At 43.3% G+C, this 12,949-nt stretch overlaps 1 protein-coding gene across 1 annotated transcript; it reads left to right on the top strand.

Annotated features, from left to right (window-relative positions):
• Nucleotides 1–5,175: 5,175 nt before the first annotated feature.
• RB195_002177 (uncharacterized protein) lies at nt 5,176–12,110 on the top strand (the record flags this gene model as incomplete). Its single annotated transcript, XM_013442623.2, has 11 exons — nt 5,176–5,298; nt 7,062–7,268; nt 7,360–7,491; nt 8,361–8,474; nt 8,717–8,803; nt 9,488–9,609; nt 10,086–10,188; nt 10,246–10,485; nt 10,587–10,693; nt 10,918–11,149; nt 11,997–12,110. 11 exons carry the CDS (start codon nt 5,176–5,178, stop codon nt 12,108–12,110), a joined length of 1,581 nt encoding a protein of 526 aa, XP_013298077.2.
• Between the last annotated feature and the right edge of the window lie 839 nt (nt 12,111–12,949).

Raw genomic sequence — 12,949 nt, 5'->3', positions numbered from 1 at the left:
GACAAGTTGCGTGATTTTGGTAGTGTGATGTCGTGACATCAGCATCTACGTGAGTACTCGTCCTGAATAGACTCGCGGATCGGCGGGTGTCAGCGCCGGCGAACGAAGTTGCGTGGTCCGCGCACACTCGGCTCAGTAGCTGTTTGCATTCGCTTTTCTCTGTTTGAGAGCTCCGTGTGCGCCACGCATGCGTTCTATCCTTTCGTAACTCGACCGACGCGACCCTCGGTTTTTTTTTGCCGACTTCAATTCACCACCAGCTCAACATCAACACCAAGCCAGGACTCACGATTTACTGACCGACCTCGACACACCTTCGCTGCAACTACTGACGGTCAGCTTCAGCTGACATCTCAGTTCTGTCTTTTCTGAGACATTTGCTCTGCACCCAAAGCCTTCTCCTTTCCAGTGGTACTTATGTAATTCTATAACATCATTGTTAGAGATCAATAATAAACCTATCTTATTTGTCAAAATGACATTTTTTGCCATTATTTCTTCGATACTCCTTGTAGAATGGTCAATCCTCACCAATCCTGGCCAATTTACTGGGCACTGCGCCTAACCAATCTTCAGAATGCTACCGATTTCTTTCCTGTGTAGATGAAATAGTTTTGCACTTTTACAGTATCATATAGTACTCGGTGTGCTTGGAATGCCGAAGCATTCATTATTTTCATCAATATTAATTTGCGGGCAACGCTTTCGATGTTTCTTGGTGTGGAATTCTTCTTCTGTTTTTTGTACTCACAAGGAAATAAAGTTGAGAGATCAGTCATCATTTGAGTTCATAATCTCCTCTAATATCTCTCTCTCATATCTGGTAAGCAAGTCAGATTTCTTTGAGATTTTTGAAAAGAAATTATTGTGGCACTCAACAGTGTAAGCTGAAGTGGTGAAAAAAGTGCCACTAGTTACTCAAATCAGCAAAAGATGAGCCAACAGAACATAAATTTTATAAAGCGGGGGAAGGGAGAATTGCAAACATATAAGTCTGAAACGCTCCTTAACTTGCAGAAACAGCCGTCTTTAGTTGCTTCAGAAACTAGCTTCATAATTTTCTAGGACATCTCCAGAGCATTTACGACAGCTGGGTTGTACTATGAAATCAAAGAACCCTATAAGAGTCACTTAGTTGGATTAGTTGCATTAGTTCCGCATGAACATTTTCAATACGTTAGACCTCTAAGTTTGGAAACAACAGCTGCAATTCCCGTTATGTTTCCATCTCCGAACATGGACCGAATTCCCTTGATCAATATTCTGAAGACATCTTCACTTCATTGCAATGCCATAAACGACGGTTTCGAGAGTTTTTCCACGTCTGAAAAGCATCGTTGCGCGGGTGGTCTTGCGCGGGGTTTTGAAAACTCTTTGTTCCTTGCGGGTGGTCGCGATGCGTTCATGAATGCTTCGAAGCGCACAACGCACCAGTGGTACAGCAGTACCTTTTTTGGCCGGCAATGTAGTGTTCATCGGGTTCTGCTCCATCGTCTGTGATCAGCTTTGCTCATCATCTCAGCCTGACTCATTCCACTGCACTTGCGCACCTGTTTGCAGTGTCGACTTTCGCACTTTACAAATCTACAGTAAGTCTGGAGTAGGGTGTGGCGGCCGCGAATGCCGTTTGATGCTCGCACAGCCAGTGCATGCGTTCCTTCACAAAATGTGTGTTTGTGGTGCTGACCAAATAAGCTCGCACTTTGCCGAGCGGGATACGGTAGCGTCGTAGGCTACTGAGCGGTGGTGCCTTGACACGTTATTTGTGCGGCTGCCACTCCTTGCTGTGTATACTTGACTCGGCTTGACCTCAACCCGATGACATCTCAAACATTCGGTCATACAAGCCACCACCACAAGCACAAAGACATCCTCAGTCCTGGTTAGTGCATGTTAGCCGCCCGCCGCCACCACTGAGCCACTTCGCCCGTGCTCTTTCCTGCGATCACCTCACCTGTTGTTTGTGTTCTTTGTTCTTTTGCCGGAACTTCTTTCCGACCAACTGCGCAGGCGCCTTTCGCATAATCAGAATGTGTTGAGTCATGTTGCATGCCCAGCTTGCTCGATTTGCGGTTCCTCAACGCTCAGCCTCAAGCCTTTTCAAAAACTTTTCCGTTAGTAATCACGTGTGGACGAAAATCTCCTGAACACGCTGCCTTGCACGGTTATCGTTGCAGCAACAAGCATGCCGCAGGCGTTCCGTTACTAGGTGTGCACTTGCTGCATTTGCTTGAACTCTCATTGCAATTGTTAGTGCTAGGTCCCAAATCAACAACACCCGCACTGCATCACAGCTTTGCTGTGTTCTCGTTAGTGCGAAAACGTCGGAACTTTCTGAATTTCAACAAATTGAATCGCTCCAAGAAGATAACACTATGGCAGAATGCGATGGCACTATGCGAATAGTAATTCTGAACCTTCAAAAAGCCTTCGAAATGTTAAGAGATTTTAGAATTTTCTGGACTCACTTCCAAACTTAAGCACTTCTTTCTGAACCACATTCTATTCACATTTTGCTCATCCCTCCAGTAAATTGCAACTGCTTCCTATGCGCCCAAAGTATTCTGTTTAGTGGTCTTCAGCTGACAAATGAGCTACAAGTTTATTCAAGCATCACTTCGGATTAATCCCATTTAAGACATGCATTGAGCATGGTGACTTCGAAGGGCACCACGTGAGCACAGTCCATGGGTCTGGCAACAACTAAGAAGTTTCCTCATTTTCTCCAAACACATAGTTGAAGAAAATTATTAACCCTTGATTAAAAGATCACCGCTGTGAACAGAAAATTTTGCCAGCTCTCTTCAAACTTTCGAAGTTAGATAGAATCCATTAAATTTTATCCGCCCTGAAGAAAAGTAGCTGTCCAGAAGTTCGTCCGTGGCATTCTTTTTCCATATTTTTTTCGGTGCACAGCAACTTCACAAAATCAGCTTGCAGTGTCCTCCTTACTTCTAAGTGACAGGAAACTCACTAGCACCTTTTCTGTATTCAAGTGTTCACCTATAAAAAATTGCCAAGTTGTTGATACTGCGCCAACTTGTTCCAAATGACTGCTTTTAAGTTTTGAAAAATTTGAATGTTCATTTGAAGTTGCAGCTTAATCATCTATTTCCGTCCTCATTGATTGAAACGATTTAGTACTTCATTTCCAGAAACACTTAGTTAAACGGCTGGACTTTGCAATTCACCACACATCGCGCATAAATCTCTACAATTCTGAATTGAAGTCGAGCGCGCTAGGTATTGGTCAATGTCAACCAACTATCCTTATCCTTCGCTCAACATGTACGTGCTGCACAGAATATGTAAATGTTACTAGAAAATTCCACGTCCATAAGGTTACGGACAACGAGAAGTCTACAAATGAGATCAGCTGCAAATTGAGATAGTCGGCCAGCTGTTGATCGAGAAGAGCAACTTGTAGATTGTGAGGGACTGAGTCACAATGGAAACGGGAGCGGCACTGACTAGTCATCTTTCAATGTTCCGACAAAAACGAGAGGAGGTTAGTGCTAAGACTGTCCTAGGCACACCTGGATGAGCAAGCAACCGTGATCAATGGGCAATCTCTGCTAACGGTTTTAGTTATGTGAAAGAAGCTGAACAAACTACTCTACTCCAATCACAATGCATACCCTTCCGAGCTTTCCCGTCCTCCGAAGGCGTCATCACCGCCGGCCTCTTAAACGCAACCCACAGCCGATATCGAGTACTGTAGCGGCTCACTGCGGGGCTCATGCACGATAATCTCGAGCCAAGATCAAAAACACATTATCCCGACGAAAGAGTTTCGAATCGGTCGTTCGTGATTCATTCGTCGTGCCGTCGGCAACTGCTCCACGCGTTCTCACTCATCACACTCATGCATACATACATCCCTTACTCATCACCGCTTCTCGTCATTCCTAACGATTCCAGAGATGAAAAAAGCACTTCTGCATACCTTATTCCATGAGCTTGTGTCACCTCCGTAGGGCGTGGCCCATCCGCCTCAACTGCATCCGACACATTCTTCGACATTTTTTTTCCTGAGTGTTAGTCAGTTGTTGCTGTGTTGCTTCTTTTCCTTCGTTATTCCGGGTTTTTCTTTGCCTTTCTTTCCAAGTAACCTGCAGTGCACCTGAAACTATAGAGCTTTTTTCTAAACGATAGCAGCTCTGCTCTTCTTCGACGCAGTCAGAAGCGGAGAAAGGTGTTGCTGGCAAGTAGCCAACACAGTTTAACATGGCAGCACCAGATCTGGGCGCTGCTTGCCAGCTGCTGACCTTACTCGTGAACAACCTTCTCGATTCTATGTTCCGGATATGCGCTTTGATCGCTACGATGCAACTATTCTAGCAAGGTTCTTCCACCCCTAGACATATTGTCCTTCCTGAGCGTTTCTTGCGACATAACTGTTGGCAACCTTTCTGAACTCAAAACACACTCCTCAGTTGAAGCAAAGAAAGACATCTCGCCAAAACAATCTAAGGGTGCAATAGAGATGTGAGACTATGTGAAGCAAAAATCTTAGTTACCCATGTGAAGAGAACACATGAAATCTTCGTTGGCAACTCATCCGTCAAATCTCCAGGACAATAGGAATTCCGTATCGCCCAAATTTTTGCTTTCTTTCAAAACCGCTGGTTCTTTTTTTCTAGTGAGGAACATGACACAGAGAAAAAGTATATAGGAAAGAAACTAGATGGTGGTTATAGCATCATAAGGAAAAATATGCATAGAAACGAATGAGGCTTACGCGTATTTCATTCACCGGTAGCAAATTTCGGCATTTTCCTCAATAGACAATCTCTAGATATTGTAAAAGAAGTATCCCTGTATCCAACGTGACATCTATCGTCATGGTCGCCATTAGTGCTTGTAATAGATGAAGAAACCTGTGCTGCTGCAAACTTTCAACGACCACAAATTACGCAATCAGTCGACAGAACAAAACATGTGGAGACTTTTTCAATTTTTTCGCATCCGATCACGCACAGTCATCCATGAAATGCTGACTACTAGTTATTGTTAAGTGATGAACACACTGATTCATGTCGTTTCATGCGTGCCTGTCAAGCATACCTTCGTGTGACGTGAGCCATCTACGAATCGTCGCTGTTGTTTAACTTCGGCCGCAAATCTTGATTATCGATTCATCCATAAGGTGGTGGATAATTGACGTTGTTGCAGATGTCCAGCAACTGCTGCTATCTCTGCACAGAATGTCCAAACTCGTACGCGACTTTCGATGAGCTGGAGTTGCACATGCACGACCACAAAAAGGCACAGTTAGACATGCAGGGCCGCATCGAGGTGAGTGATACCTGTGGATCGTACAAGCAATAGCAAGGAAGTCGAAATGAACCACAGCGTTACCAGATGATTACCAGATTAGGTGTTCGTATTGGTCCATCGTGATTCCCACGGAACGGATGTTCCGAAAACCGCGCACAGAGATTTATGCACATAACGCGATTGACAACTTGCAATTGGAACTAGGATTTCCATTTCCATTTGAAATTTCACAAATGTTGCGACAGATGCGCAGTTGCATCGAATTTGCTGATTACTAAAACAGCTACTCTGAAAATCCTCTCTTTCCCTTTACTCGAAACAAGCCTTTTACTTGAAAGACATCTTAACAACGTGACAATCTGTAAGAATGCTTCAAATATGAGGAAGTTAAAAATCTAATGGTATAGGAGCGAAATCCCCGAGCTCAAAAATATCATGAGATGAACATACCGTAAGATAAATTGATTGTGGAACCATTTTGACAAATTCGTCTCAAGATCAAAAGAAAGATAGGCTGAAAGTTAGGCGACGAACTCTTGTGTTATGTCTTATGTGGTACTGCTCAGCCAAACACCCGTCTACTTGATACGATATGATATGATATGATGTGCAAGAGCTTTCGAATCGACAACGGAGGCACACAGTATCACAAAGTACGGACATATAGCGGAAAAAGCACAACATACAGAGCTGTCTTCTCAAAAGCCAATTAAAGAACAGCCTCGAGATTTCCTGGATTGTCTGAGTCGCTTAACTTTGCAATCCTACTGTCACTCATAGTCGTACAGACCTAAATCAAACCCTCTGAAGACTTGTACCCGGGAAGAAATCCACATCCAAGGGGATTTATTTTGATAGAAATCAACAATCAAAATTACCATTTCAAAACCTCACACCAGTATAGAGTTGATTAGACGAGTTCGAGGCGAAGCGTAACAGTCATCCAAAATCAAAACAATTGCACACTGTGCAGCGCCAACATTTTTTCCATGACTTGAAATTGTGAAAGGTTTCAAACTCCCTATGTTAGCGGTGATATGGCTAAATAGGACACAAGAAAGCAGTTAGAAGAATTTCATCGCACGGGAGAAAATGAAGTTTGGGAGGGAGGGGCGCTCAGTAGTCTCTTCATTACTTTGCGCTCAATCTTACTTCTTTTTTGTTCTAGTAACTTTAAGTCACACGTCATAGATCCTCCAGGACTAATGCTTAGGCCCTGGGGCCAAGATTGATTTAGTTAATTACTTCCGCAAATAAGGGTCCCATTGAATGCCCCCTTCCCTCTCCCTGAACTGCATTTTACCCCATACCACATTGTCGTTACACTCATCCCTGCATCGTTTCCTTTTTCTGACGTTATTTGATGTTAACTAACTTTACAAAGTTAGCTGCAGTCCTTCTCACGAAGTTCGCCTAGTGCAACCTTTATGTGTTGATGCACCATTTCCTGAGCGATACAGTACAAGCTATGTCCATTTCAATCGAATGTTGTATGAGGCAAATGTGGATGGGTGTTCATTTTGCACTCCTCGTGGTATTGCTGCACCTTCAGTACGCTCGCCGTTTGGCAACCGCGCAGCTTTTGCCGTCGCACGACCAGTTTTATTGTCTTTGTCCGCTGAGTGATGAGAAACTCAGCTGTTCGATGGTACGGCACTGCGGCTCGTGCGACTGTTTGAACGCGACATACTCGACGACAAATGCTTGTGAAAACCACAAACTTCGAACCTGCAGAAACAGGGAGGTTACTGTAGCATTAGCAGATAATTCGTTTTTTACAGGACCATGACTTGTTGGAAGTGGATCGACATTCGCCGAGTAGTTCTGATCTGACCGATGGAATGTTGTCGCATGACATCGAAGATGACCAGATGGATCACTCAATGATCGACGACTCCATGCTCGATCAATCGATCGATTCCATTGAGGACCTAAAACCAGGTTACCAGTGCAGATTCTGTCCGACGCGTTTTGACGAACGACAACAGGTCAGCGCAAGTCCCTCTTCGAAGCGATTTCACCAGCAATTCAATGTCGATATTGGATGCATGAATATTGATTGATTGAACTCTACTCCAGTTGAATCTGCACTACACCACGTCCCATAAGGACAAACCGCAATACGAGTGTGATGTGTGCCATACCATTTTTGCTGTGAAGAGAGAGCTGTCCACTCACATGAGGACACACAGTGGCGAACAGCCACATACGGTAAGAAATATTACTATAGAGTAGAAAGACAGCAGAAGCAAAGGACATAAGTATGAAAGCAAAACTGACGGTTTCTCCCAGCAGCAGCTTTGTTTTTATTCGTTCAACATCCGTTACAACATGCTGCGAAAAAAACAGTTCATAGTACTGTGATAGGTCCGCGAACACAGTTGAAGCGCACTGAAGCGGATGTATACTTAGGATGTGAGTTATGTAGCCGATGTCCGATTTCTTCCCTGCATTCCTCGTGACTTTATTTGAGTGGAAATTGAAGCCACGTGGCATTGCCTGCTGTAGGTTTCACGGAACTTACGGAGATTCAACTCACCGCCGATTTGGCGAATATTATTTAAATCTGACATCTGCTCACCTCGAATGAGGGAAATCCACTGTCTACAGCATCTCAACGGAAAAACGGTTACCAATGCTTTGCACAAGTTTTTAGACGCTTAACTCCAGAGATAAGTTACAGATTATTTGTAACTTTGAATCTTCGATTTCCAATTCAATTCGGATCATGTACGGTACTAGGTAGTACGAAAACTCGCAGCCAGTGCATTTTGCACGCAACTTATAGTCGGGTCAAAACGACATGAAGCACGGTCAGTTGCGTAGCCGGCTGCGCTCGAAGAGGTGCGGTGGAACGCAGCGGTTGGAATCGAGGTGGACCATGACTAACTGCATAGATGGGTGGCGGTAGCGAGGATCCGTACATGATCGTAACCGCTTACGCAATTGTCCGTGTTTCATGTCGTTTTGACCCAACTATATTTAAGCGATAGGAAGATTTTCACCCACATCTAGACATGAGCGTCACAAGTTTTTTTCTGATAAATTGCTAATACTTGGCGCATCTACTTCACTTCCAGTGCACCCAATGTGGCAAGGAGTTCGGTACGAGGCAACTGCTAAAAAAGCACTGGATGTGGCATACTGGAGAGCGTTCACATGTATGCAAACATTGCAATAAGGCATTCTTTCAGGTATCTCTATCTACGTGTCTTATTACATCGTATTCATAAATGAAGTAATACTGCTATTCTGTACTTTAAATTCCTTGTTTCACAACCCCGGGCTTACTAGCTACGAGACGGTTTAATGTCAAGTATTAGCTGCACTTTATAACGTTTCCGGCTTTTGGATTAAACATCCAGCCACGATGACCACATGTTTCCCCGAATGTTTGTCAGGATCTACATTGAGATGAAAAACCGCTCGATTTCAGAAGGGACATCTGACGCAGCATCTCATGATCCACTCGGGTGGTCGACCTCATCAGTGCAACCTGTGTCAGAAGACGTTCATTTTCAAGGTAAGCAAAATACTCAAAGGAACTTAACGAAATCGACAATTGTATTTGTCAATAACTGAATACAAATATAAATAATATAATATAAGCAATATAATACAAATAATAAAGTCATAAAATAACAGCATCTAAATGAGGATTCCAAAACTAAGGTAAGAATAACGGTGACGTAACTTAGTTACATGATTACATTTGAACTCATACTAATTAGTATTTTTCTTTTTGCTTGGAGTTTGAAATTGCGTTTCATTTCTAAAGCCACTCACTGCTTTTTTGTCAATTCCATCCAAATTAATCAAGAAGAGATCCTAGTGCAGTAGCCGATTTTTGTAAGAAGATAAAGAGTGATTTTTACGTTTCTGTTCATGGCACATAACTTCACTGCTTCCTCTTCATATTTCCTCTAGAACATAATATACGTAGAAATAGCTGACCTAGATATAAAAAACTTGATAAAACTGTATGTTACTATACCATAAACGGGTTATGATAAAACTATGTTCGAGAGGGCGGGTCTTGTTGCGCGCGTTGTGTGGCTACCTCAATTTATGCTAATATGTGCATCACACTTAAACTTTTTTGAATAGTGCGGGGGCCACAGAATGGTTTTACCTCTCTAAACTCAGACTTTATATCTATGTATAGTAATAATCTGACTTTATATCCACGTACGACTCAAACTTTCAGTTCGACCTGAATCGACACATGAAAATCCACGCAGAACGCGGCTACTCGTGTAGACAGTGCGGTCGATCTTTCACTCGACAGCAATCACTAGACGAACACGCACTCAAGTGCAAGGCGAAGAGGTACGTAGAGCAACGCGCACGATTTGCAGATATGTTCGTTGTTGTAACCAACGGTTACAAGCGTTCCTGACATTTTTTTCTGAGCGACACACCGGGCACATGACGCAGTTGGTTGTTTTTATGTGGCAAGGTAGCACAAAAAAATCGCGAGGATTTATAGTCGCCGTCAATGAAAAGTGCACCCTTCATGGGGCGTCTGCACTTGCAGTTTGCGTGGAAATGCTTGTGTTGCGGGGAACAGATTTCTTTCTGCTCCAGCTATCTCCTACACTATCGCTGCAAAAAGATTTACGTTTCAAAGTCTCCGTTAAAAGATAGCATGTTGCTCTCGTACATCGCTATTGAAGTACCAGTTGTTCCAGGGATAAAATCTGTAGAGAAATACTTGTTATTGCGCTCTGCGCAGTGTGAAACGTTAAAGGAGTCCATGAAAATATACCTGTAAAGGGCGTAGAGTTTACATATAACATCTTTAGCTCTGGTGTGGCTACGCCTCCAATGAAAATCGAACAACCATCTCCTGTGTTCCCGTTAATTTCTCAGCCACTTCTCAATTTTAACCAGGAAAACGTTGCCAAGGTGAGACAGCAGATTATTAGGTAATCGAACCGCTTCTTAAACCGTCTACTTTCACAGATGGCTCAGTCGCTGATTGCGCAGCAACAGCAGCGAGCACTGGCTGCGTTAATTGCCCGCCAGCAGGCTGCCCAGCTACCAGTGCAGCCAGCTGCTGCACCTCCGCAACCTGCGCCATCCATGATGCCCTCTCTTTTCTGTGCACTCTGCAGTAAAGCATTCCCGAATCAGCCAGCGTTTGCTGTGCACATGTACATGTGTCATATTCAAGGGAACAGTGTTTCTGTGATTGGCGAAGAGGTGAGTATGGTAGTCAATTTCTAGCAAATCTTTCTTCTATGGTTTGAGACGTACTGCCCTTTCAAAACCACAAACTAAATTTCTATACTCCCACTGTTCAGACGAAAATGCCTGTTCTGGCACCAGTGAATCCCATTAAAACTGAACAGGAGGACGCTCATATCAATGTGCTCAGCTCCACTGCAACTAATTCGTCCTGTTCGTCGAGGTAAATCTTTCAGATTCACATATAAAATCATCATTGTCAGTGTCATTAAAATTGTGTGCCTTCGCACTCTGTTGTTGCTACCACAAACTACTAATGCTTGAATGTCGAGGAAGTTTCTTTGGGCCCGTACTTTCGCGAAAGAAGCAGTTTGATTGATATGAACACGTTCCGCTGGCTCTCGGCCAGAAGCGATCGCGAGAAAATATGTACCGATACTCTTTCAGCCCTCAAGAAACCACATCAACGGTGTTCACCGCTACCTCACCGAGCACAACGGAAGAGGTTGGAGCATCTCCACTCAACGAATCGTTACATTCTCCTCCTTCTGCCCAGACAGAAATCCAAGCTAAGTCTTGTACTTCATGTCGGCTACATGCTGTACGATCAAGCGAGCTGGAGGCTGCGTTACTGGCGAAAGGGCATGAGCTAGAAAAGTTCAAGGAGATGATGCGAGCGGTCAGTGGGCAATTTTCCTCTGTTTGTTTTAAGACATAATTGTAGAGATTGAAATGCCTCTCAAATAACTGAGTTTTTTTTTTTATTTATCCTTTCACTGAAGCTCGACCTGCGCTAATGTTGCATGCTTAATAAAGCTGAACCAAACGGTAGTTAGGTAGCTGAACTAAAAATGGAAAAACTTGAGCAGGTCATCAATGCGTTAGTCCTAACTGCCTATTTTATTCAGTTTTGTCGCACACAGTAAAAAAACACCTTCACTCATGTCATTCCGGCGCGCCGCAACGTGGATAGTAAGCGACAATTTGTCACGTTGTCATTGAAAGGTAAACAGTCGCCAGCAGATGCGTTCGAATAAAACGCTAACAGGCAGCACATGAATGACGTAAGTGCATGCGTCTATAATCCCTGTACCGCTCACTGTTGCACCCAGCCATCGAAACACTACTTAGAGATTGACGAGCCACGTAAAGTTCTAGCTTCTTGGGGGAAAAATCCGGTCTAGAAAATTAAGAAAAACTACAGAACCTCAACTGCTTCTCGTAAAGAGTGGCTACGCAAGATAGGTTGCAAGAAATCACAGTGTGATATGTTTTATTTGCATTTGCAATATTTCGCCTTTTTTTCATATCCATCCAAGGATCCATCTAAATGAAATCTAAATCTAATCTAAATCCATCTAAATTTGTTGAGTCGAGGACGCTCTGTTTTCCTACAGCTGAAGCTACGCTCGTAAAGAAAAAAATGAAAAGAAGTAATATAGGAGTAGCGACGTGTGACTGGAATATTATCTTATTAGGTTGCAGATATTAAGCATCCACCCAAACATTTAACATGTATTTTCCAGGTGGTAACAACCACTGGCCAACTTCTCAACCAATGTTCTCCGGACAATGTGTTCATAGCGCACACAAAAAATATCTTCGCCCAATTGCAGAACAGCATTTGCTCGTCGGAATAATTAGTCATTTGATAATCGACAGGTCGCTTGAATGCAAACTCAAAAATAACATGTGCCTGATCTTTATATGTCAAACTCCTTGGACGAGTCTCATTGTTGCCTGGTATAGTGACGTTTTTCACCATTGTGTTTCCCAAAGATATCACTCTCAGATACAAGTATAATTATTAAAAATAGTATTTATTATGAGGGAGACCTATGCATGGTTTTGTTACGATTTTGTTCACTGACATTTTCTTTGTAGCAATAGAGATCTGTTATAGAATGGCTTTAAATCCTAATTACAGTTGAATTCCTTTGTTCCTAACTGCCTTATTTCATCAGAAGCTTCATCGGCCCTATTTGTTAAGAGTCCATTTCTGACAGCTGCATTACACAAATTCTTTGCCTGTTTGGCAGTTTGCCACATGTTCTCAGATGTGTAGATACTAAGCGCTTAAATGAGAGTACTGTGTACCATAGCTAATATTCACAGTGTGCCTTGAGTGTACAGAAGTGTGCTTGATTATTGGTGCCTTGCTAGTTCTCCTAAAATATTTTGCTTTTCGTAATAACATTAATCATGTCAAAACGTCGGGTCAAAACGACATGAAGCACGGTGTAGTTGCGTAAACGACAACGGTCCAAGCGACGCGGTGGAGATAGCGATTGGACTCGAGGTAGGACCTTTGCGAACTGCAGCGATGGGGTGTCAGCATGGGTCCCCACTCGATCCTAACCGTTCTCTCCACCGCGCTGCTTCGAGCGCAGCAGTTTACGCAACTGCACCGTGTCTCATGTCGTTTTGACCATACTATATTATGATGTTGTTGAATTTTATGAATTTTCCACTTGACTGG

This window comes from Necator americanus, chromosome IV, assembly GCF_031761385.1.
Source record: "Necator americanus strain Aroian chromosome IV, whole genome shotgun sequence".
In the NCBI taxonomy this organism is placed as follows: Eukaryota; Metazoa; Nematoda; class Chromadorea; order Rhabditida; family Ancylostomatidae; genus Necator; species Necator americanus.
This window is presented reverse-complemented; position numbering and strand designations above follow the sequence as displayed.